General features: G+C 43.2%; 1 protein-coding gene across 1 annotated transcript in view; it reads right to left on the bottom strand.

Annotated features, from left to right (window-relative positions):
* Positions 1–25455, bottom strand: part of RAB3IP (RAB3A interacting protein) — a 251761-nt gene that overhangs the window by 110008 nt on the left and 116298 nt on the right. The window contains exons 7-8 of the mRNA XM_069228325.1: positions 10218–10346; positions 1377–1489 (exon numbers count right to left, since the gene is read on the bottom strand). Coding sequence (XP_069084426.1) covers positions 1377–1489; positions 10218–10346 — 242 coding nt within the window. The remainder of the gene's footprint in view (positions 1–1376; positions 1490–10217; positions 10347–25455) is intronic.

Below are 25455 nucleotides of genomic sequence, written 5' to 3'. Positions count from 1 at the left end.
GGGTTGTACTACTTGACTCACCTCTCCGCCCCCGTTCAGTTGCCTGGCTATAATGCAGACGGCGCTGACCATGTCATAGCCCTTTTTTTCATGACTTTCAGTCATGTTTAACAGCTGCTGTGCTGCTATACAACACAGCTAAAATACATTCACAAAGCCAATAGCTCTCGCACTGCCGCAACCTACTGACTTTGCCAATGCTTGCAAATACAATCAAGTCACCCTTAGGGTAGGCTTTAAAAATGGGGCAGGATGTGCTGGATTTAAAAAGTTAGACCTGTACTTTTAGGTTTTACATGCCCCAGTAGCGGAAGACACTCAAAGTTGTTTTTAACAATTTCAAGGCCTACCTCTCTCACAGGATTTCACTGTGGTACTTTATTACCTTTAGTAAGTGGTACCCTTTTATTGGGAGCGGGAACAAAAGTAATGTTTGGTGTCTGAGGAATTGTAATTTAAAGCCCTCGCTAATGAGAAGGTCTGATTTAAGGCTCAATTAAGAAAGTCAGCATTTTCTTGCCCTAACTATTTGATGCCTGGACCCTGTCCCTGGATCATTTAATCACAATAGATGGTCTGGGAGTTGGTGGTATGGGCCATCCTGGCTTGATGGGGGTTGGGGTGCAGCTGTCACCTGCCACAATGGCACCGGCCAAGCACACTCAAAGGACTTCACACTACCTATTGTGCCCCCAGACAAACTAGGACTAGGGCAGGGAAGCAGGGAATTCCAGACACCTCTGTAGCCTGAGAACTCCAGAAGCTTTTCCCACATCAAAGGAGGCACTGGGTATAAAATGGCACCCTCAGACCAAACTCTTCAGATCACAAAGGGATGCTCTCCTGCCCTGCTGCAAGTAGGACTGCCCAGCTGCTCTGCCTGCAAGGACTGCTCTGCTGTCCTGCTGCCTGAAAGACTGGACCTGTACCTTGATCCCAGTGCCACTGGAGTGACTCCAAGGGCTCAAACACCCTTACAACCTGCTCCTGGACTCTATCTACCTTATATCCTGTTTTGTTGTGATGTGTTTTCACTTTATCACCATTTAAGACTTGCATAAATAGTTTTCACATTGCCTCTAAATTAAGCCTGACTGCTTTGTGCCAATCTACCAGAGGGTTAACCATAGGTTAAAATATTAACGTCTTGTGTTTCACCTTGAAACTTAATTATAGTTGTTTTTTGAGAACTTGAGAAGGGATCCCATCCCCCCTTCCCCCACCCCTAAGTAAACTCCAGCTCCAAGTAACTCAATTTCTCACATAAACGTATTGCATATTAAACTGGAGAGCATCACTTGATGGAAAACAGAAAGAATAGCAATACAAAAGAACAGCATTTATAGTTATTCCTTGTATTTGGAATTTTAACATACTTTGGTCCTCCGCATTCCACTGCCGAAGCTTTCACAAATCGAGTGGGTTGCAAGCCAACTGGTTCAATGCTCAACGTGTTGTTTTCCACCGCTTCAAGAACAGCTGAGGCCAACTACATAGAGAGATTTTAAAAAAATATTAAAACTACTGGTGATGTTTTCTACACTACAATTATAAACAGGAGACATATTACCTTAGACTGGCTAGATGGGACGACTATGAAAAGTCTAGGGAAATGTAACTGAGAGGATGCTGTCAGTGTTAATTTCTTGATATAAACGTTCCTTGGGTGCAACAAACTTAAAAGCTGGAGAAAATGACAAGAGCACCTCAGATTACAGGCAAAATAGTAGCACCCAATTCAGTAAACTAGTGCAATAAAGAACGCATGTTCATAATGACTTTGCTATTCTTTGTCCGTACACACCCTATCAATCAGCACAAAGGATGCATATAGCAGTTCACTAGAAGAACCGAAAACCAGTCAAAAAAGCATGTGAGGCCCCCTGCTTAATCCAAGCTCATGCAAAAACACCCACTCTGCATTCTATTTCCTCCATTTTTTCAGTCAACACACAGAAGTATAAGCAAGGTCACAAAGAAGAAATGCCAAGTGGGTCGCCTAATGCAAGTGGTGGCTAATCTACAGACGTCACAATGGTAAGTAACTAGTATTCAAACATACACCTTCAGTTGCTGATCCTTACACATGATGAAAACCAAATAAAGAAATAGAAAGGAAAAGGGCTTGTGTCAGCACACAACACAGCAATACAGCCAAACTGCATGAAGCAGCCTACACTCCCTTCCTCCCTCCACACTTATGAACGCATGCACAATAATAAACATTTACACCATCAACAAGAACAGGTACTCAGACCTTATCACCAACAGTAGTCTGGATCTAGTAGTACCTTACTCTGTTGTGCCAGGTCTATATAGAAGGAGTGTCAGGAACACTGATGGCAGTCCAGGCCACGAACAGATGTTTTCTCGGGCTGTATTCCCAGCATAGTGACTAAATACACCGTTAAAGTTTGACTTGGTTTTCTACTTGGAATCAATGGAAATAACGGAAATAACAATAAAAAATACTGACATCAATGGTAGGCTACAACTTCTTCTCTGAAGCCTCAAGTTGTAATTTCAGACCAGGTCCATTATATTCAGGACCTCGTTCCTTCAGCCCTTGCTTCATCATGTTTCCATAAAACATCTTCTACTAAGGCTTTCTTGGCTGAGTGAACTAGCAACCCTTGATTTAAAATGCTGTTTATGAGTGCTTGCAAGATATAATCAGGTTGTTCCATAGCTTAAGAAATCTTAAACAAGCCTCCTCCCTATCCACCTAACCTACTAAACGACATCACAATATTCTTATCCCATTGTTATTCTCTGTGCTACATGAAAATGGAGCTGTGAATACCTTTTTTAAAAATTGTGTTTTTATTGTAGGATAATCAGCTTTTAACTGGGTAGGTGGTTATCACACTGAGTGGTTTTGAAATGTCTGGCCACGCCTCTGCCTATTCATTAACTGAACATCCCACATATTTTAAGCTGCTCCCCTGACATAAGGGCATCTGCCAAATCAGAGTGAGCACCTTCGTCAGAAATGTAACTGGAGAGAGTCACATCGTGGAGACCTCAACTCAGCGGTATTTTTGCTTCTCAGAAACAGACCGCGTGGCAATTACCAGCTGGCCCTTTCCTCCCTTTGAGTGGAGATCATGGATTATTTTGCATGCCTGAAACGTCCAAGCTTTGCTTCGATCTCTAAGGAGGATAAAACCAAAAGAAATGTCACTGAAAAAATAAAAAAGAGGCACTGGACACATTTCTGACCCCACAAACTATATAACTCATACTCCTACAGCAATTACACAGACAAACGTATTAATGCCAGAGCCTTCTTTTAGCACTGAAATGATAACTATAGCAAATGTTCCAACTATTCAAAGTTGCACCACACAAGCCATTCTCATCCCCGTTCATCTAAGTTTGCATGTACAGGTTTGGCTACAGGATCAAGATGTCCTAGGTTACAACAGAGGAGAAATAAAGACAGCTGCCTGCTTTCCTTCACTGAGGCTGCAAAGGCTGCCCGCTTTCCTTCACTGAGGTTTCAAAGGCATCCAAGGTGACTGCATGGAAGGCATGCTAGAATCTGAGTAAGAATCATCTGTATTTCCATGATATAAGAATTAATGTATACTTTCTTGCTTATTAAATCCTAACGTTTTTCATCCTTATCCAGTGGGAAGAGTGAGAGGGAGGTCTAGACGAATTCATCTACTCAAGACCTTAAAAACCATGTAAGAGTACCAAGGGTAGTGTGGTAGTCAATGCCCAAGGAGTGGCACTGGACACACTGATAGAGCAGTGAGTAAAAGAAAATATGTGTCAGGTTAAGAGGTAGTGTTCTATGTTATGCTGCACAAATACACACAAGAAGAACATTTGCACACTTCATGAACCCAATACCTATGACCTCAAATTAAAAGACGGCAATATAAATCATAGAAAATCACAATCAACTTTTCCAGGAACGTATCCTTTGAAGATTAAACCAAGTAACACAGAACGATTAGTGAAACAAATTGCTTCTTAGAGCCTGCAGAGGGCACCGTGGGCCTCTTCTAGACATTTCCATAAAGAAACAACGGTCCATTATTTTAAACCATGGGACTATGAGAGTCAAGAGCAAAAGAGATCTAGCATTGGATTCAGCAGTGCCCAATTACAGTGCAGTGACTTCTCGAAGGAGTTCAAGGACTCTGTAATAGTGACCTCTTAAGCCCTTTGGGATGAATCTAAAGGTTGTGCTTTATTTGGTGAAATTAGAACTAGACATACTGCTGTGAACCAGCCCAGTAGGTTTAAGGCTGGGTGGCACCACATTCTGAGATATTGTACTAGGGGCAAAGTGGGGACGCTATCCTGATTTGGACCCGGGGGAGCCTGATTCACCCTGCCTACCCTTCCCATCATCCAGAGCAGCAGGAGGACCGAACTGCTGATTTCCATGCATGGAGGTGCAAATATTCATTAGGCTACACCTGCTGTGCGTAATACACCTGGGTACATGCCCGGGCGAAGATAGGGCCGGTCATCAGCTGGAAGAGGTTGGGGCCCACTCTCTTCGATCTATTTATTACCTGGGGAGGTTTTCGGGTGAGTCTTCGCCCCCACCCCCTTTTTTATTTTTTTTATTTTTGTGTGGCCGCTGAGTATTTGGCTTATCAACATGGACTATTGTATAGGCGAAAGGTCCCTTTTTAATTGATAAACTTGTTACTTACAGCATGGGCAAACGTAAATGCCTGCCCAAGGATCATCTATGTGCTGCTTCTTCAAAGCCCACCATAATTTAAGATGCTGCAAAAGGCAAGTGGGGTTGTGGCAAAGGAAACTGAAATCACGGAAAAGCGCCTATCCTTATCTCACAATCATCCTACCTCAAAAGTGGCAGCCCACCCGCCATCCCTAGGTGGTCTTGAACGCTCAAACTGTGACTCTGGGACTGGGTCCCATTACCCACATACCGTAGGGGACGATGAATATGGTATGAGGCTTATCCGAAATGCCCTTCATTTAATAACCAAGAGTGGGGCTGCCAGTAAATCAAAACACTTAGAAGTGAATCAAGGGCAACCTTATGAGTCGTTGGGGGTCGTGGAAGTTGCAAGCTGTTGTGGCCCCCAGGGACAGTACATCAATGGATTTTATTAGCATGGAAGTAACTATCAGGTTATCGCCAAAGAGGACAGATTCTGGGCTCAACATCCAGAGCATGCTAAGGACAGTGCAGGTGGCACAGCTTCTGCCTCTGGTAACATGTTTGGAAAGACTGGAATTGACCCACAGAGATTTGACGAGGCAGGCCCATGTGGTAAATCTGATGGCTTAGCCAGTGGGAACCCAGATGGAAGCCAGCCTGTGGATCCAGCGAAGGGATCCAATAAGGATTCTAATGTGGTAACACCCCCATGCAATGGGAATGTGCTGGATCTGAGGAAAGCAAGAATTACCAATCCTCGAGGGTTGTTCAGGGGTGGACTGCCCATGGGCCAAGTTGGGGTGGGATATCTGCCTGTGGCTAGGGAGGGTGGGTCAAGGGCAGGCATGACAGGGGGTGTCGCTGAGGGGGATAGTCATTTACCTGCCCCTGGCTTTTTGCCATATGTGGAGGTTCTTTCTGGGGTCCCCAGGTTGAGGGCATTTTAAAGGGAGTCACATGAAGACCTTAAAAACAAGTGTATGCATTGGCTGATGCACAATAGGAATTATCCCCATTCATTAGTGGACAATATTTTTACAAGACGAGTAAGTTGGATTGGTGCATGTCTAAAAGATCAGCCTGGAGACTGTGCGATTGTAAATTTTATGAGTTCTCGTATGGCCCAGATTCTTCTACATCACGAGCCCCAAGTCCAGAGTGTGGATTCTGGCATATCTATGCTATCTCTAAGCTACGTTTATAAACCACACTATTTGGCATCATTTGGAAGACCGGCTTCTCACTCTCCTTACCCCACAGTTGATAGTGGTAATGCTTTTACACATGGGTTCAATGTATATATGGGCACTATAACGTCCCTAGAAGAGGTGGACTGACGTATGGCTAATGATCCATACATAGACCAAGGAGCGTACCAATCCTCATGCTTATGGAAGTATTCATTCCAATGAAATGACCAGTAAGACTAGCGGTTGCTCCTATTTTAGTGGCATGGCAGTTGTCGGCCCTGTAATGAGGGACTCTATGGGGCCATCAGCAGCCTTCATGGACAATGTCCCCAGGTTTCTGGATCCCATTAGATCTACTGATTCTACCGGACCCCTTGAGGAGGGTGGCAAGGGGTCAGATGCGTATGGGGTGATTCACAGCGTTTGCTGACTGGCGATGCTCTGAGGCCCAAGGGGCTTATGATGATTTCCACTGTTGTTGGCCACCCAAGGGAGAAAGGCAGGGGAAGGCATGTGTTCGGGAATACCATTCTGAGTGAGCTAGTTGAGGTTGAGTGGATTAAGGCCGTAGAGCCTCCTTTACAGCAATGAGGACCCCATGTTTTGTTGAAGTAGTGTCTTGGAAGGTGGCAGGTTTACAAGGTAAAATGGAAAATCCTGATTGGGTATCCTTTATGATACAATATGATATCTCTATATTCCAAGAGTCATGGATTAGCAGGGATGTTCAATATCCTATGTATGCCATTTATTCCAAGGCAGCAATCGGGGGGGGGGCAGGTGCATCCCCTCAGGAGACTGTCTACCAGGGTAGCCTCCTGTTTGGGGTACTCAGACGTGGAGACACATAACAGCGATATTTTATGTCTTTCACTTTTGTCCATGAGTAATATTGAATTAGATGTGGTCAATATTTACTCTAGGCCTGCAGCTTCTGTACAGGAATTCCCGGTTGTGGAGCCGCTATCTGATTTTCTGTCTCAGCTTCCCAGAGATGCACTCAAATTGTTAGGAAGGGACTTTAACTATCACTTTGAACCCATTAGTATTGAACCAGATGATGATCTGGTGACAGCAGAGGACAGTCTGTAACATATCCCCAAGGACCGTCTCCCAGACGGTGATGAAATGCACTCCGCTGGTTCTCCAGATGAACGCGCTTGTATTAAATCATTCCATTCGCGCGTGTGATGGTCAAACTAAGTCGGACCGAAAAGGGTCTCATACTTTCAATCGGCCAGGTAGGACCTCACTGATTGGTTACATCCTCATTGATATTAGACTTTCGGCATTTGTTATGGATATGGAAATCATAGTGAGGGATGACAAGTGATCATAACGCACTATTGCTTCACCTGGGGAATCTTATGTTCAAGGGGGGAAGGCAAAGGAATCCCTAGGTTGGACGATAGACTTGTGTTGTCCTCCAATAAGCGCAGGATTAAGTGGAATTAAATTGTGCAGTCCCCAAAATCCTTTACTCATCTCTTTCCCATCATTGGTTTAGCCTTGGACAAGATGGGTGGGACTATAGAGAGCGGGATGTCCCCTCCCCAATCTGTGGTAATATTTCGGGAATGTGCATATGGAGTTAAAGGGTGAGCTCAAAAAACAGCTTTTTGTGGGGCAAAAGCTAGCAAAGGCAAGAAAAAGCTGGGCACCTGGTTTAATAAGCAATGCCGGCAAGCCAAATTGGAGCTCTGTAAGGCTATCAAATTCAAAGACCCCGGATTGATACAAACAACTAGAAACCAGTACAAGTGTACCCTAGATGCTGCAAAGGGAGAGTGGGATACTCAGAGATGGGAATCCTTGCACTTAGCTCTAAGGAACAAGGACTTTCATACGTTCTGGCAACTTGTTGCCTCTGGGAAGCAGGAGACCAATGGCTCAATCGAAAGTAATATTTCTGCTGATCAATGGTTTGAACACTTTCAGACCCTTTGTGTTATGATTTTTAATCCACCTTTGATGGACCTTCAGGTATTTTTGGAGATTTGTGGGGGGGGGGGGGGGGGGGGGGGGGGGGGGAAGAGAGGCTGAAAATGAGAGGAATATGCCCTGATTACAATCAAGGAGGAGTTAGGTGCAATTTTCAAAGTGGCTCCAGGCAAGGTTCCTGGCCTAGACAGAATCCCAGGGGATTTATATACATTTGCACCCGATGTTTGGGCACCTTACCTCAGGTTTCTATTTAATGCCATTCTGGAGGGGGTGGGGGCAGAAGGATGCCTATGCCAGCTTCATGTGCCGCAGTTGAAATAATCCACATTTTTAAAAAGGGTTCACCCCTCCTTCCAGCTAATTACTGACCAATTAGCTTAAAAGACTCAATGCAAAAGTTGTTTGCACATGTGATTTTAAGGAGACTCCAGGCCTGGCTTCAGGAAAATAGTGTTCAGTACTTTCCAGGACGGTTTTAGGCAAGGTATCTCTAGGATGGACAAGGTCTTTCGCCTCCAGCTCATACTGGAAAACTGCGGGGCTGGAAGGTGCTAGTCTTTAAGTAATATTTGTGGACCTATGGGCCGCTTCTGACCTGGTCCCAAGAGATAATTTGTCTGAGGTTCTGTTAAAAAAACAGGGGTCCCTACTTGTGTGAGACCCTACGGAGACTTCACGAGGTCCTGTTCGGTAAACTCACCAAACCATTTTCAGTTCAGAAAAGAGTTAGGAAGGGCTTTGTGCAGGCCCGACTCGATCTCTTTATATAAATGGGTTGATTGATGATCTGAATAAAGTTTTGAATGATGCCCCCAGACTTGCCTGCCTCAAGCTTCCTGCATTAATGTTTGTATACGATACCCTTTTAGTGTCAAGAACCCCAATGGATTTCCAAAGGACTTTAAATTGTTTTGGTGCTTTTGAGGGATGAGGGGGTTGGAAATTAACACACTTAAAACTAAGTATATGGTATTCCACCCCTCCCCATATACGAGGTCTGGTCCCAAGCATAACGGTCTCCCCTTGGAGCGGGTCAAGGTTTTTGATTACCTGGAAATCATGCTTTCAGTGCAAATGAACTGGCTACTACACTTGAACAAACAAAAGTTTGTCCCAATTTACTGGTGGCCTAGGGAGAGCCTTTAAAGACTTATCCTTTAAACCAGTTAGCCCAGTTTGTGAGCTATATAGGACACAGGCTTTGGGGGCAATGATGTATGAGACAGAGTTATGGGTGCACAAGATGGCTAGTGGTAATTTGAAAGTTAAGAATGCATTCTTAAGACATTTATTTAATCTCCCCTAGAGCACCCCACTTTTGCCCTTAAGGTTTGATCTGGGTGTTCGACCCATGGACGAGGAACTAGGACTGAGGCCACTCCTTTTTTGGAGAACAGAATGGGCAACCCCCAAGCTAGTCTACTATTGGGCCAGGTGCCTCTAAACTGCTGTGGCTTCAATTTATTAAGGAAAAATTGGAAGAGCCAGTGTGGGGGAACCCTGAGGTGGCCTACTTTGCGACAACTTAGAGTGACTTGGCTAGGTCCTATAGGGGCTTTAGAAAGTCCAAACACTTGGCTAACCCTGTGCTTGGCACAATGATTTCTAGGTTTCTAGATTTTAAAGACTATTATGGTTTTGAAGCTTTCATAGATGTGGTGCAGACAGTGGTTAGCAGGGAAACTGTACCTTCAGTTAGCACGGAGCCCTTCCTCTCAGTATGTTAACCTGCAAGTGGGGGGCAGGAGGTAATGTACTGAGCGCTACATGTCCAGCATGCGGCGGGTTAGAGGAAAAGGAGGTGCACTTCTTGTTCTTCTGTAAAGCCTACATAAAAGCTAGATCGAAATGGTCAGTCCCCCTTTGCGGAAATCTAGGCACTATCCATCACCTAGTAGCTCTAAGAATCTTGAAAACGAATTGCTTTCTCTGTGTCCAGGTATTTGTTTATGGCTTGGAGTATTCGTAAGAGATGTGTGTAGTGTTTTAGGGGTGGAAGGTAGAGTAATTTTTTCTCTTTTTATGTTTCTTACTTTTGTATCTTATACTTCATATAGTCATAACTATCATTTTTACAAATTTGTGTAATTGATTTATATGTTATGACTGCAATGAATTTGCTTATTTAAATGGATAACATTCTATCATTTTGATACACTTTTTTGGCTATGAACCGCAATAAAGTATAATGAAATAACTAGGTGCAAAGCACAACCAAGGTTTCCACCAGTAACAAAGAAGAATACGATACAGGTTGGAGTGGGGTTTAGAAAGACTTTCATAGTCTCTAAGAAAGAACAAACCACTTCATCAGTTGATCTGTATAAATGACGGTCTAACACTTTTATGGACATGAAAGCAATGTTCACAGAAACAAACTTCTATCCATGATGTTGCAACAAAATGTGATCAATAAATACAGTTACCTCACTTTTAGAGAAGGCCAGGCATGGGCATATGTCTTCTTGATATATTCTGCCAAGAAAAGAGCACTGCCGGTCCATAGTTGGCTCTTCTTTCCACGATTTGAATTCATTGTACAGAGATAAGTCAGCCTAATAATTAAACCAAATCGACATTATTTATTAAGCAACAGAACTGCCCAATGCACTGAGGGGAAAAACAAGTAATGGTACAAACAAAATCAAAGTAAAGTAATTAACTTTTACAAAATATGCAATTCAAGTTGAGTTAATTGTAAATATATTGTGTATGCATTTATCATGATCCATAATTTTGAAGACGGTGATGGAGAGCTTTCCTCTATCCTTTTACCAGTAATGTACTAAGACTCCAGTACATCATCTTCAGTCGTCCTACATTCAAGTCAGCAAAGGAGTAGTGCCCCGGATGCCTCAACCAATACTGAAAAAGAGAGCTCCCTTTTTCAGCCTGCAGGTGAAGAAGACCCTGAAGCACTGACTGAGTTAAGTCCCTTTATTTACTAATTTCAGTTTCTGATATAGGATTGTTCAGGAGAATGCAAGTATTCCATTCAAATAATTAATGAACACAGGAGTACTATTTTGTGTAGACACCCAAACACAAAACTTATGGCACATTTCCAGGACTTTCAACACATACCGAATAATATGACGTGGAGTGTATTAGACACAGTGCCATTATGAAACAACTCTAAAAGCACAATTCGTACTAAATAAACAGCGATGGGTGCTCAAATTGGATATATCTAAGGAGGGACTCAATGATAAGATGCCATGCAGCCAGCTGCAGAAGAAGAGCAGCACCCTGGAAATATGCTATTTGTATACAAATCAACCGTGAAAACATATTTTTATGTTATCACCATAGAGGGGTCGGGGGGCAGGTTTCCAATCACTATATCATATGGCATCACCGTCGCAGTGAGTGAGCATATGCTGGCAGAAATTGTCACCCACTAAGAGTCCCATCATACAAATACATCACACATGAGAAAACACTTAAGTAATTATCCTTTTGAATGATATCCCAATATGATATAAGCATTGGCTCATATGTAGGACAAGATACCAATGAATACGGAGATATGGGACACAAAATAAACGTTCCATGCTGCTTTTGGGAGCACATGAACTGGGTTGCTGTTTAGAACTCGTTACTTCCTTGACTGTCAAAACGTATGAGCACTATTAGGAGTATCCACATCTCTTATAGAATGTGACTGATTAATGAGATAGACATTATAAAATGATGGCCATATTCAATGTTTCAGAGTCACATGATTCTCAGCTCTCAGGGTCAGAAGATAATGGTACTGGGCCTAAATTAACTTATCGTCGAGATGGATAAAAAGAAACATGCTGCATTCATAATTCAGTTCCATGACTGGTATGGAACATTAACACTGCTGTGCGCATGTACATACTATAAATCACGTGTTTATAGAATACATAATACAAAATGGCGGCCGTATTCGTCATGTAACTAGCGGAATGTGCTGGCCAGAGACAAAGGCACCTGTTCTTAATTATTTTGTTACAGAGAGGGATAAAAAATATGCACTGCGTTCCCACTCACCATTCAGGACTGGAGAATATGGGTAGGACACCGGAAGGCACACCACACTGCATAAGGACCATTTAGGTCCATGGGTGCCGGCTTCTTCGGATCTTAAGTGGGCAGAAAGGTCTCTAATGCGGGGTAAGACTGCCTTGTCAGATAAATATCAAACTCAGTTGTTTTGCTGTGCACAAGTAAATTACAGTCACAAATGCATAATATTGGAATGATTAAAATAATCATCATATGAAAGGGAACGCACAACTAAGTTTACACCTACGGGTTTGGCTATAGTAACACGATGTCCTAGGCCCCGAACAGTTGAGAAAAAAACAGCTGCCAGCATTCCTACACTGAGGCTGCAGAGACACATGCATTAAAAAGTTACACAAACAATGTGTGATGCTATATTTTTTATACCTCAACAGGTATATCGCTTGGAACATGTCATCTAAAGTGGGAAGTACTTATCTCGTATGACACATAGATCTCTCATCACTGTAGGTTATACACTAATCGTATATAGTAGGGTTCAAACAAAAGGTCCTGAAGAAACACTGCTTGACCATTTGAGGCAACAGAGCATGAAACATGTTGACCATAGAAGGACCATAGAAGGACCACAGACCAAGTCAGGTTCAACTGGTCCTCTGTGTTTTAAATCTTGCCATAGATCCTCAGTTCCCATAAATAAGGGTTTAAAGTCCTACATGTTGTTAGACAGCTTTAATTTTCGAATTCATCTGACATGACACCCACTATGATCACTGACGCATGAGCACTTAACATGGGTAGTAAAAAGGCCCCAACTAAAGAGCCCCTTTGAGGGTCCTGCTAGGCACTGCACACTCCCCTTCCGTGGGGCAGAATCCCATGAATCCCATTGGTTGGTGAGGATTCTTGTCCCTGGAAAGAATTTAATCCTCACTTTCCTGTGGGGCTGATCATCCTGTAGATATTTCTAAATACATTTGGAGTATCGAACTAATAAGTTCATATTTGGCCTCTCCGGCATGGTACACTGTTACACTGCAGTATTTTATTTTCAGGTGGGGAGGGTACGTGACAGACCATTAACAGCTCACAGCCCCTCACACTTTGTAAATTGCTGCTATATAACGCTCTGTGACATCACATCTGAAGAGGCACTGGAATAGAGTTTGCGCCACATCACCACCTGCCACAGCAGAACGTTTTCAATTTTCCGCATCCACTTTGACATTTGGGGGCTGGGGGGTGGGAGGTGGGGGGGAAATTCACGAGGAGAGGAATTTGGAATTATAAGAAAAAGGCAAGGTGAAGGCTTTGGTGGAAGGGATTTTTAAGAAGGAATGAGAGGTGTGGTGATTTCAAGTGTTCTTGCAGGACGGCAAATAGCTGAGGAATTTTAGAACTCTCTTTTTGATACTTGTGCAATGGTGAGAGCTTAAGGTTTTGAGGGAGAATAGAATGTATTGGCAATAAAGGAAGGTAAAGAGGTGGTGGAATTGGAAGCAAGGCTTTGGGTGAAACAAGGGGATATAGGCTCTAATCCTCTAAAAAGTCAGCAGAAAGCGCATATCAGCATGCTGAAGCGGAAGGTAGTTTCTATCAAGGAGGCTTATACTACATTGTGGAGGCACTGGAGAATTGTCAGAAGACAAGTCTGTGAGGGTCTCAGGATGAGAGCCTTTACTTTCCCAGTTACGTAGCAATGTGATTCTGCAACATCATAGATGTGGAAAGAATTACATGGATGTAGCAAGAAGGCAGCCAACTTCATTAAGATAAGTTTTTCAGCATATGTTGAATAGGGCCTCCTGTCAGAAGGAACTAAATAGGATTTCTAAATAAAGGCAACAGCCTAATGGCAGAGCAAAATGTCATGGGTGAAACAGAAGACATCGGGTGACAAAGGTAGGAGGATGCTTTCACACAGGGGTTAAATGAGGGTTTTGGTGACAGCACTACTGATGACATGGTGAGTGCTGATCAGGATGATGGGCTCCTGGAGGAAGCACTGCACATACTGTAGCAATGGTGACCATACAAAACATTTTAAAATTTCAGTGAGCGATTAGGATTGGGGATGCCAATGATTTTGGAAAGTGGCTGGATGAATTGTACAAAGCGAAGTTCACTAGTGACATGTTTCAGGAAGGAAATATGCACTGCCGGCATCCCCACTGAAGTTAGTCCAGAATTAGTTCGCCAAAGTATTGGAACCCAGGAACACTTCTTTTTTTAATATGGCCGTATAAGTCTGTAGATGGAGGTAAGCACCTCAGTGTTCCAATGTTTTTCTATGTTTAGTAAAATAGGTCAGCTATTTATGCATTTTTGCTTATGGAAAAATATCCTTTTAAACAGCAAAGTGTTGCAGTACCTAGATTAAGGAAATGTGCTAATCTATCAAAAGTCATGTCTAACCTTACGTGAAAGAAAAATGATGGAAAAGGTGTATTTTGGGTCAAAAGTGGACATCTCGAAAATGACATACATTGTCCATTTATGGAGCCAGCAGGTACCCTGTCACAGCATGCACTGTTCTGACAGTTTGCCTCACAGCCATAGTTCTTTTTGAGTGGTAATATTTAATATACTGTATATTAAAATGCTGTTGGCACAACTGACAACCAGGAAGGAGAGCAAGTTGTTTATGACTTCAGTGAGGACATGTGTGATGAAGAACTTGGACAACTATAAGTGAGTTGTGTTTAATTGGGGAGAGGGTCTAACTCCTCCTATGGCAGGCTGGTAAACTGAGAAGCCTGGTATTCCGCCTTTTGCAGAATTCAAAAGAGGAGGGGGTTCAGATGTTGAGTGGGAGGCTGTTCCATGCTTTAGGAGCGATGTGGGAGAAGGCCCATCCTCCTGATGTGGCTCTGCATATGTGTGGGATGTTTGGGAGTAGGAGTCCAGCGATGCGATGTGTCTGAGTGGATAGTGGAAGGAGATGCAACTGTTCAGGTAGGTGGGGCCTAAGTTGTGTATATGGCTGCCAATTTCTGCATGGTTTGTAGTCTTCTAAAGAGTTCCTTGGTGATCCTGGCATAGAAGGTGTTCCCATGGTCCAACTTGCTTGTGACCAGAGGCATGAGTGACATATTTTCTATTGTTGCCTGGGAGTCATTTGAAGATGTTCTTCAGCATCTTTAGGGTGTGAAAGCAGAATGCAGTAATTGTGCTGACTTATGCAGTCATCTCCAGTTTGCGGTTGATGATTATTCCAAGGTTCCTGGTGTGGGTGCTGGGTTTGAGTTTGGCCTGCCACCAGCTGGAGTCCCACGGTGATGTGTTCTTACCGAAGACCACTACTTCCGTCTTGTGGGTGTCGAGCTTGAGACAGTTGGCTTTCATCCAGTTAGTCACTTGCAGGTTCTTTGGGATCTTGTCCATGAGGGAGAGTATGGGTTGTCAGAGGAATCATGTACGTGTTGAAGAGGGTGGGGCTGAGCGATTAGCTTTCAAGCAACTCCATAAATAAGATTGCAGGCTTCAGAGGAGTAATGTGACAGGCTGACAGCCTGTGTTCTATCCATTAAGAAGAAGCAGAACCAGTTGAGAGTGGGCCCTTGAATGCCAATATCGTGCAGGTGCTGATGAGGATGGGGTGTCGGTAAAAAAGCACTAACAGCAGCACTAAAAAGAACAGCATGAGTGTTGATCTAAAGACAAAGTAACCATAACCAAATATGTTATTTAATGAAGCTTTTAATATTATCAGCCTTTGTGAGCTCATCTTTAAATTAATGCCTAGTGAATTTATGTATGGACCTCCAGGTAGCTGCTTTGCAAATTTCTGTGAAGGGAACATTCCTCATCTAGGCAGCCTGTGCTCCAGGTTTACCAGAGAGAGAGGCTTGTTAGCGATTTATTAAGCAACAGGTAATGCATGACCCTATCCACCTAGCAATAGTCCAAATAAAGCCAAGCCGCAATTGACAAACAGCAGGTTTGTCCTGTGAAAATATTTATTTATCTAAAGATAAAGAATCAGGCTCCGAGGACAGTGGCCTAAAAGGACGACACTCCACCTTCAGCGCATTATCCGAGCGATGGTGTGAAGTAGAACAACAATTGTTTTTCAACTTCTCGTGACCCAAATGTCCCGAGGACTTGGAGTGGGACAGCGACGAATGGTGATGGCGCCGCAAGCGGTCTTGTGACCTTCCTCTCAAGCGAGGCCGGGAGCGACGCAGAGCCGAGCGCTGAGCCACCATGAGCTTTAGGGACAATTCATTCAAAGCCTTCGGGTTCATGGCCCGCACTCTGAGCAGGACTTCAGGTCGTGGCAGCGCTCCAGACACTACAAACATATGAGGTGCGGGTCCCTTACCGACATCATGCGGTGACAGGAGTCACACTGCTTGAATCTGGTCTTACGGGTAGACATCTCACCGTACCAATTTGGTCAAAAACATTGACGAAAGGGTAAAAAAGTCAGTCAAAAAGTGATTCGGGGTAGCTCTTTTCAGGATCTGTGCATAGGCTGGCGCATAAAGAAAACAATTGACGCCAACGTGTCGGGGTGGCACCTATATACGACAGCGATGTCATCACGACGCCAACGACTGAGTCGACCGACACCACCTAACAGCGAGCAAGGGTACTGCTTAAAGAAAAATCCCTAGATCCAGACTGATGCCTGGGAGAAATTCTAAGGTAAGGAATCTGCAACTAGAAGTCTCTATCAGAAACTTTTAGTTGGACGAGGGTCGCTTTGGCTCCAGTAAACTCAGGGAGGTGTGGAGGGGACCTGGGCTCAGTCTCCAGAGGTGGAATGTGGGATGAGGGTCTCACCTTGTGGCATTGTTCCCATGCCTCGTCTGATGACTTGGACCAGCGAAATCAAAGAGTTATTTGACTTTTTTTTGTGTATGTGGGACTTACCTAACACCAACTTTGATTGCAACCAACAGAAACAACTCTGAAAGAGTCCAGGTGCTTCCATGTGACCAGGACCTAAGTGGTCTTCCGATGCCGGGCCGCCAGTAGTTTCAACTCCTGCTCCTGAATTACCACCTGGTGGATATTTTAATGTGAGGAACCTGTGGCTAGACGTCCATCAGATAACCTCTTTCTCTACTCCAAACCTCCCACTTTCAGAGTTTCTGCCCCTTTTCATTCTCTCAGTCTCATTATCACCATGAGATCCAAAGAACAGCTCCAGTGAAATGCAGATTAATAATTTTAAGATGAGCGTATAGCTGTAAATATATTAGTCTAAGCCATGGGGCACAAAGGAGGGAGACACGATGGCAGAACTTTGTGACAGCCAGGTCTGATGAATCGACAGCACTTAATGACCTGAATTGAGACTACTTGTCCTTCTTGCATGAATTCTAAGAAGTTCTGTCTTCTGCTTCTTGCAGATCGTTTTCCAAAGAGCTGAACATCTCCCATAATGCTCTCTAATACTGCCCATAACAATGATAAGTCACTTGCAGTCTTAAAGGCTAAAGCCGCTGAGCTACACAGCTTTCAACCCATTGTATCTATCCACAAGCTTTCCCTTTCAGATGGAACTGATGCAGCGCCAGACTATTTGTCTCAATGCTGAAACTATGAGGGAGTCTGGCTTTGGGTCTTGTCTCAACTAGACTGCGTCTTGATCCGATAGCCTGCATTTTTTCAGGTGTCTCAGAGTGGCTGACTTGATGGCAAACAGAGAGACCCTTCCTCGGCAAGCTCTGCAAATCCTGGAATCCAAGACTAAAGAGGTCTAGGCAAGGCTCTTCTCTGCAATGTCTCCATTATAAGTGAGACACCAGTTTGGGGGGCTTTCATCTGATTGTTCAATGTTGTTCTGCCCCTTAAAAAGGTGCCCAGAAAGCTTACAATATCAGCAGCTGGAGATTTTCCCTTGGGAGATGCCACTGGTGACATCTGGTGTATAAAAGTACAGGAGTCTGGTGAGTGATGTCTCAACAAAGATGCAGGGGATTATCTTTCTTTTGCTTCTCTCTGTTGTAGCCTGAATAGACTCCCAATAGGGTACTGTTGAAGAGGGCTGTGGTGGCGCGTCAAACCTAAATAACACTGAAGTGCTCCTTTGCACCACAGCTGGCCCCCAGTGATAGACCTGGACTTGGTGGTAGCTCTAATGGTTTGAGACCTCCTTGGTTCAGCCTTTACTGCAGCTACCACTCTAAGGACAAAGGAAACTCTACACAATGTGATCCAAGGGACTGAGAAAATTGAGGCAGAGGTATGCCTCAAAGTCAACTTTCTCAATGGCGATTCCCACAACAGAGATGTTGATCTTCTCAGTGGCTACTGACTGTGTCTTTTAGGCATCGATCGCTCTGCTGTTGCGTGTTTCAATACTGAAGGACAGTGCGCTGGAGAAGGCCTCAATGTCACCTGAGTTGGCATCAGTTCGTTTTGAACCAAAGGTAGAATGGTCAGTACCTGAGGTCTTGGCATCAAAGTCGGTGGTGCCGTCAGCCGGTACTGATCCTTGCCACAACATTGTACTGTGCTCCCAAGTGTGATGGGAGTACCTGGATTGGTAGTTATGGTGCCTTCTTGGCTTTCTCTCTACAGACTTCCCCATGTGGCATTCTTTAGAGTGCATAACTCGTCAGGCCCCCTTGCTGGCTTGCGTTCTCTGCTTTTGCTTCCTTTGCAGAGGTGTTCCAGCTTCCCTATCAGTCAAATTTCCTCAAACTTCTTTAGGAATCTTGTTGTCCTCTCTTGGCAAAGAGACCTTGACAGTATGAGTGGACAGAAAGCAGACTTATTGCTCTTTCTCTCCTCCCTATCTCTCTCAAAATCTTTACAGACGTTAAAAAGGTTGAATGAAGAAGAAAAGGTCTGAAAACTGCAGAAAACTCATCAGAAAAACTGGGAAAAAAAAACCCCTGAAGTGTACAAGCTGCACCCTACGCTAGGAATGGAATGTATTATTAGGGGTGTAGTCCAGGCTTTTCAAACCAGGAAGAGGAAAATACTGTGGAAAGCAACCATTTTCACAGGGCTGACACTGTTGAGCTTGGTGGCCGGAATACCAAACTGCTCTCCCACTCCTAAGACACAGCAGATAGGCCCCTGGGTACTTCCTAAGTCATGCTGGATAAGGTGGTTGAGGACTTTCATTACATTTCTCTTCATTTAACAAACCTTCAAAAATTAGCATAAAACAATAAATAATGAGGACAAGTGAGTGGTGAATGTATCCATCAAAGTTTCAACTTCTAGTTTCTTTCAGGCTGAGCACAAAAGGCTACATCAAGATTACCTGTTATTATGGGGTCGAAGCCAATTGAACCATGCAACAATTGAATTCTGCCCTGTGTGCTGTGGAAAGCTAATGTTTTTGTTTGATGGCCATCCTCCAAATAACTGTAGGAGGTTGGACAAGCCAACAGATCCTCTACAATCAATTATATGGGATCCTAAAATAAGTCAAGGGGTTCTGCTGGTGATACAACCCCCCCCAAACCCCAAAATTCAGAGTGAAGCACACCATAAATCGTACTGTGTAAAGATTCCGATCAGGTCACAGGCAGGACTCCAGCTTGAGCCTGAACTCATTCTCCTGCCCTCCATGATTAGACTAAGTAATATGGTTTAAACTCAGGGTTATACCATGCTGCTTTAGACTGAAAAGTTTACTCTCAAACACTATTGTTGCTAAAGGGTAGTCCGGCACATTCAGGGAAAACAAACTGATAAAAACATTCTAAAGAAGAACATTTGTAGAAATTGTACCAGCTATTCTTTCCTGGAAGGGTCATCCAAGAATAGGGTGATTTCCACACTTATGGTCAGAGCCAGTAAATATTAGGTGATGCTCTACTGGCTGGAGTTCAGTCGGCCTTGCAAATATATGCTCTTGGCTCATTGCCATAAAATATCTGTATGTTAAAAGAAATGAGAGCTGTCTGCAAGGTAAAAGTATCGTTGTGAGGACAGAAGTGCTAGTAGGACAAGGGAAACCTGGGGACTACTAGGATGAGGCACAGAGAAGAAAAATTGGTGACAGAAGAATGTAGGTCATCTTCAATAATGCGGATGTAGTAATGGCCAAGAGAAAGATGTGTGTATTGTATACCTGGACTGGAGAAATATGGAAAAAGAGGAAATGTTGGGCCTGGCTGTAGCAGAAGTAGTAGTCTGGTAATCTTGTATAAACCGCATTATACTCCATCCCTTTTGTGCAAGAGAAACTTGACGGGAAATAACCAACCACAGACTTGCAGCCTATTAAGACACTAGCTGCACTCTTCTAGCTAGCAAGGGACCATGCTCAAGGCCTATAAGAGACCTAAACTCCACACAGCACTACCACTCTAGAAAAAGATGTGAGAGACTTGAAAAAATAGCTGCCAATAGCACTGCAATAGTAAGGTGAAATGCTAGAGGGCGCGGATATGGAAGAAAACACAAACCTGGCATCTGATTCTAGAGTATGGGAAGGTCAGTAGGAGTGGACAGGATGATGCACAGACGGGACAAAAGAGATTGACTAGATTGAGCAGTGGTCCATGGGAAGGATTAATGCTACAGGTCTCAAAGTGGCTAGTAAAGCAATCTCTTAATGTTGTGAATGTATCCACATTAACAAGCTACCACTTTCTGGTGAGCAGACCCCTTTATATTTCCTTACAATGTATCTTATAATCTTTTTTTGGAATTTGGTGTCAATTTTTGGGTGAAATAATCAGTCAGAATGCGGCTAAATTCAGGGCAAACCCAAAGAGTGTTAGGTCGAATTATCTGGTTGGAAGAGGGACAATATACCTCTGGTACGCTTAAAAATAAGAGAAGAATTTTCAAGAGAACTGTAGGTTTTAGTTATTTGTTTCTACAGTAAAGAGTCTGTAGCTGCTTGGCTAGCTGTACGTGCATTTGCATATGTAAAATGTAAATCCGTTATGTGCTGCTCTCTTAACCCTGTGTTAAACCACTTCTTTTCACACTTCTAGGTTTACAGTTTTCTTTACTAAATGCATGTACAGGTGCTATTTTCTTTGGCTGTTTACTCATGCTTCCTAATCCACCAACCCTTATTAAAAAGAAAAAGAAGTTATGATTCCAACTTCCAAAATGTACAAATTCTTCCAATCGCACCAGGATACAGGTTCACCATATATCTATTGACCATATAATTTTATGTCAGAAGTATAAACAAACCTCACCTATGCAATCCACCCTTCTCTTAGGTAGCCTGTCTTTAGATGACTATTTTCAAAATTTAAATTTTATGTCAAAACCGGAGGCTCCTATTATGCTTACTTTTCCTGCTTTAATTTCAATAGCAGCTGCAGTCAAGAACGATAACCATCCCAGATAGATAGCAGAACAAGCTACCAATGGGAACCAAAGAGTTACAAATGGTCAATCAGAGCGCAATGTACATAAAGATATACCAAACTTGACTGTAAGCAGCCCTCTTTTCTTGCTGCTCGCAGTCAAGATAAGTATATGTTTATTGCGTTCAATATATTTTAAAGTATTTTACTGTTTAATGTGTTTTATGCGCTTGTTTTATAATAACTTTACCACTCTTACTCGGCCACGCTCTGTAGCATTCTTTGCCCTCCCCTCCCCCTTTTCTCTCATATTCGGTCGACATGACCGTTTCCCTCGCGCTTACTGTGCTTCTTCCTCAGGTGATTCACTTCTTTCTGGATGCTCTGTGAAACTCGCGCTTACCGTGCTTCTGCCTCAGGCACCTCGCTATGCTCATGCCTATTTTTAGCCCTCAGCTCGCTCCTATTTTCAGACTCTCCGTCAGGACACTTGGGTTAGCGGCTATTTTTAGTTCTACTGCTTCCTTCGGGAACTTCCTGGAGGCGCTGCCTTTCACCGTTAAAGGCTTCTGGTTGGCAAGGGGTTTTCCTAACTACACACTCCTTATCCCGGGCCTTCCCTCTCCAAGTTTAACCCTATTTCTGCCAGCGTAAACTTGTTTTTTCCCTTAAAATGGATTTTTCCTTGTTGTTTGAGGAAAATAATGATTCTAATGAGGATTTCTCAGATAGCTTGAATAAGTTTATACAATCCTCAGTGGCAAAGGCAGTTTCTGCCTCAATGTCTAAATTTTCTAAACAAATTGAAAATACTGTATCGTCCTGTTTCTCACAATCTCAAAAGGCCCTGTCTGCGGGGGAAAGCAGAAAGTGCAAAGCCACAGAGGCTTGTAATGATAATCAGTCTAATGTTTTATCTGCGCTGTTGACTAGTGAGTCTACCTCACACAGGACGGAGGACGACATTCCTCACAGGCCTCCTTACTAGGATGGGAAAAACTCTATGGGTGCTAAAAGTAAGACAAAAACAAAACATTTACTCTCAACCCACAAGATTTTGATTGATAACATAAAAGATACCGATGATGACATGGATGATATAGATTCTGATAAAGACTTGGATAATACCAGTAATTCTGATTTTTGGATTCGATCACCTACCAAAAAAGTTAAATCAGCGTCAGGAGACCATTTTTCTTCTTCCCCTTTCCTAGATGCTGAAGGAAACCCCATGTTTGATCCCAAATTAATTCACCATCCTAACTCCACTGAGTGGCTGCCTTCAGACCATGTTGCAGACTAATTTACAGCCAAACTATGCCTCCCACTTGACAAGCAAGTGCGCGCCAAACTTCGCTCTGAATGTTCTAGACCTTCGCTCCCTCTCCACATTACTTCTACCCTTCCATCGATTCTTCCACGATAACCTTATTCTCCAAGTTTGGGAAAGATCCGCGTAAAGGAGTGGACAGAGTGTGGTCAGTCTGTCAGGACAAAGTTTTAGATATAGTGGGTCCTTTAGCCCATATTTTTGACATAGCGGAATCCGCTAGATTAAATAATGATTCAGTTGATTCTGAAGAACTCTCCCTCTGGATTCAATGAACCTTCTGTCTTCTTGGGAATGCTAACTCGGCTATGACTCACTTCTTAAATTGGACCCTAAAAAGGCTAACCTTGCCGCTATGGACCCAGGCCCCAAAGCTGATGGCCTGTTTGGGGATTCTTTTATCAAGGAATTAAGCAAATACGTTACAACCTTTACTTCTCTGGATAAAGCGCAATAAATCGCTCTAAAAAGTTTTTAATGCGCAGGTTTTTGCCAGGGTCGGTAGAGGAAGGAGTCACTTTACCGGCAGTTACGCCAGATATCAAGGCTACAACAGCAAGATTTCTGTCCACAATTCTAACCTCAAAGATCCAGAGGCTTCCGGGGCAGAAACCAACGTAATTCCAAATCCTAACCTCCCACAGGTAAGCCCACTTTCTGGCCAAAAATTCCTTCTCCACAGGTGGAAAGATATTACTTCAGATCCTTGGGTTCTCGACACTGTCAAAGGTTATTCAATAGAGTTCTACGACACCCCTTTTCAAATGTTTTGTCCTTCTCCTCTAAAATTCTCCACAGACATGGCAGCCCTGATTTCTTCAGAAATCCAGTCCCTTTCTCTCAAACAAGCCATTCAACCTGTCCAGTCTCATCATTCAGGAATCAGACCAGTTATAAATCTCAAACATTTCAATCAATTTGTTGTATATCGCCATTTCAAAATGGAGACAATTTTGCATCTCAGAGATTCTTTTCTTTTGAACGATTGGATGGTTTGTCTAGACCTTCAAGACGCTTATCGAACTGTATCCATTTATCACGCTCACAGGAAATTTCTTCCGTTTCAATGACATCACCAAAGCTATCAATTCACTTGTCTGCCTTTCGGACCTTCATCAGCTCCTTGGTGCCTCACCAAGTTAATGAAACCACTGGTAGCTCACCTCAGAGCCCAGGGGTTCAGATTAATCATTTATCTAGACGACATCCTTCTTATGCATCAAAACATGATCACTCTTCGCTCTCAGCTTTCTTACACTACTTCTCTCCTGTCAGAACTTGGTTTCCTAATCAACATCGTCAAATCTATCCTAACCCCATCCCAAACCACAGGATTTCTAGAGAATTCCTCCCAAGGCCCTCTTCAACTCCCAGATGCAAATATAAAATCCATCAAATGAGAGATAATCCACTCTTTACTGCAGACTTCTCTCTCACTAAGGTCTCTTGCAAGGATTGTAGGTCTTCTTTCCTCGATTCAAGCGATCTTCCCAGGTCCCCTTCATTATCGAGCTCTCCAAAGATTAAAAATTCGACACTTGCGCATAGGTCTTGCTTATTCAGATTCCATCCTCCTTGATCAAGAATCAAGTACAGAGCTTCAATATTGGTTAGACCATCTGGAAGCCTGGAACGGCAGGACTATCTTTGCATCAGCCCTAGATCTTGTATTAGAATCCGATGCAAGCCTATCAGGTTGGGGCGCAAGGTGTGGTCAAATATCGACTGGAGGCACATGGTCTACTCAAGAGTCTTCATTGCACATCAATTGTTTAGCGATTCTTGCAGGCCACTGTAGTTCTACTTGTTCCATTTTGGCAGTCCCAAGTCTGGTTCCCTCACCTTCTCGAATTATCGATAGACTTCCCAGTCCTTCTCCCCTCCTTCCCTTCTCTTCTCTTCTTCTCAACCCCCAAGATTACCCCACGATCTGATCCTCAACAAATCCCTTCTTCTCTCAGCCTGGAAGGTGTCAGGTCTTCTTCCTCCTATCCAGGGATTTCATTTGAAGCTTCAGCCTACATCAGTAACTCCTGGGCCCCAGGTACAACTAAAGCTTACAAGTCCGCACGGTCAATCTGGTCCAGCTGGTGTCTGGGAAAATCTTGTAATCCCTTTTCAGCAGATTTAAGCTTAATAGCTAACTTTCTTGTGTCTCAAGCTAGCTCTGGTAAATCCTACTAGACTATCAACCTTTATCGTTCAGCTATTTCTCTTCATCATCCCTTTATTAACGGTAAACCTGTTGGCGAACATACTATCATTTGCCAGCTATTAAAGAGAGTACAATTTTCCAATCCTCCTCTACCCAAATATACTGTTTTGTGGGACGTTAACCTTGTTTTACAAATGTTTTTATCTTGGCAAGATAATGATTTGTTGTCTCTCAAAATGCTTTCTGCTCAATTGGCAATGTTATTGTGTCTAGTCTCTATCAAATGTCTTTCAGATGTCAGAGCTCTGGATGTATCTGCTCGCCATTTTACTCCTACAGGTGCTCTTTTCAATGTTCCTAGAGTACTAAAACCAATATCTCTTCTGTGTTTTATCCTTTCTTCCCCAATCATCCAAAACTATGTGTGGGTAACTGTTTAAAGGTTTATGAACAAAAGACTATTGATCTCAGAACGTCTTCAGCCACCCAACTTTTAACTTCCTTCAGGAAACCCTATAAACCAGTTTCTTCCCCCACCTTGGCTCGTTGGGTCAAACGGATTATGTCACTTGCGGGAATAGATACCTCTAAATTTGGAGCCCGTTCTGCCCGGGGTGCTATGGCATCCAAGGCCTTCTGGGTTGGTTCCCATTTGGAAGACATTCTGAGATCAGCAGATTGGTCAAATGATGTTACATTTCACACTTTCTATTGTAAACCTATTAACACTGCATCATCAGTGGTAATTGATATGCTTTAAACAAGCATAATAGGAGCCTACAGTCTTGAAATAAAATGTAGATTTTCCAAATAATTTATGATGGAAAGTCTTAATTTTATTAAAGACACGGAGGAGAGTATTATCCCACCTCATTTATTATAACTTTGTTTCTTATTCCCTCCCTTTAGTCTCTACAAACGCTTCAGCGACTATCTCT

The sequence above is a fragment of the Pleurodeles waltl genome, chromosome 4_1 (genome assembly GCF_031143425.1).
Source record: "Pleurodeles waltl isolate 20211129_DDA chromosome 4_1, aPleWal1.hap1.20221129, whole genome shotgun sequence".
In the NCBI taxonomy this organism is placed as follows: Eukaryota; Metazoa; Chordata; class Amphibia; order Caudata; family Salamandridae; genus Pleurodeles; species Pleurodeles waltl.
Note: the sequence above shows the minus strand (reverse complement) of the source record. Positions and strands in the feature narration are given on the sequence as shown.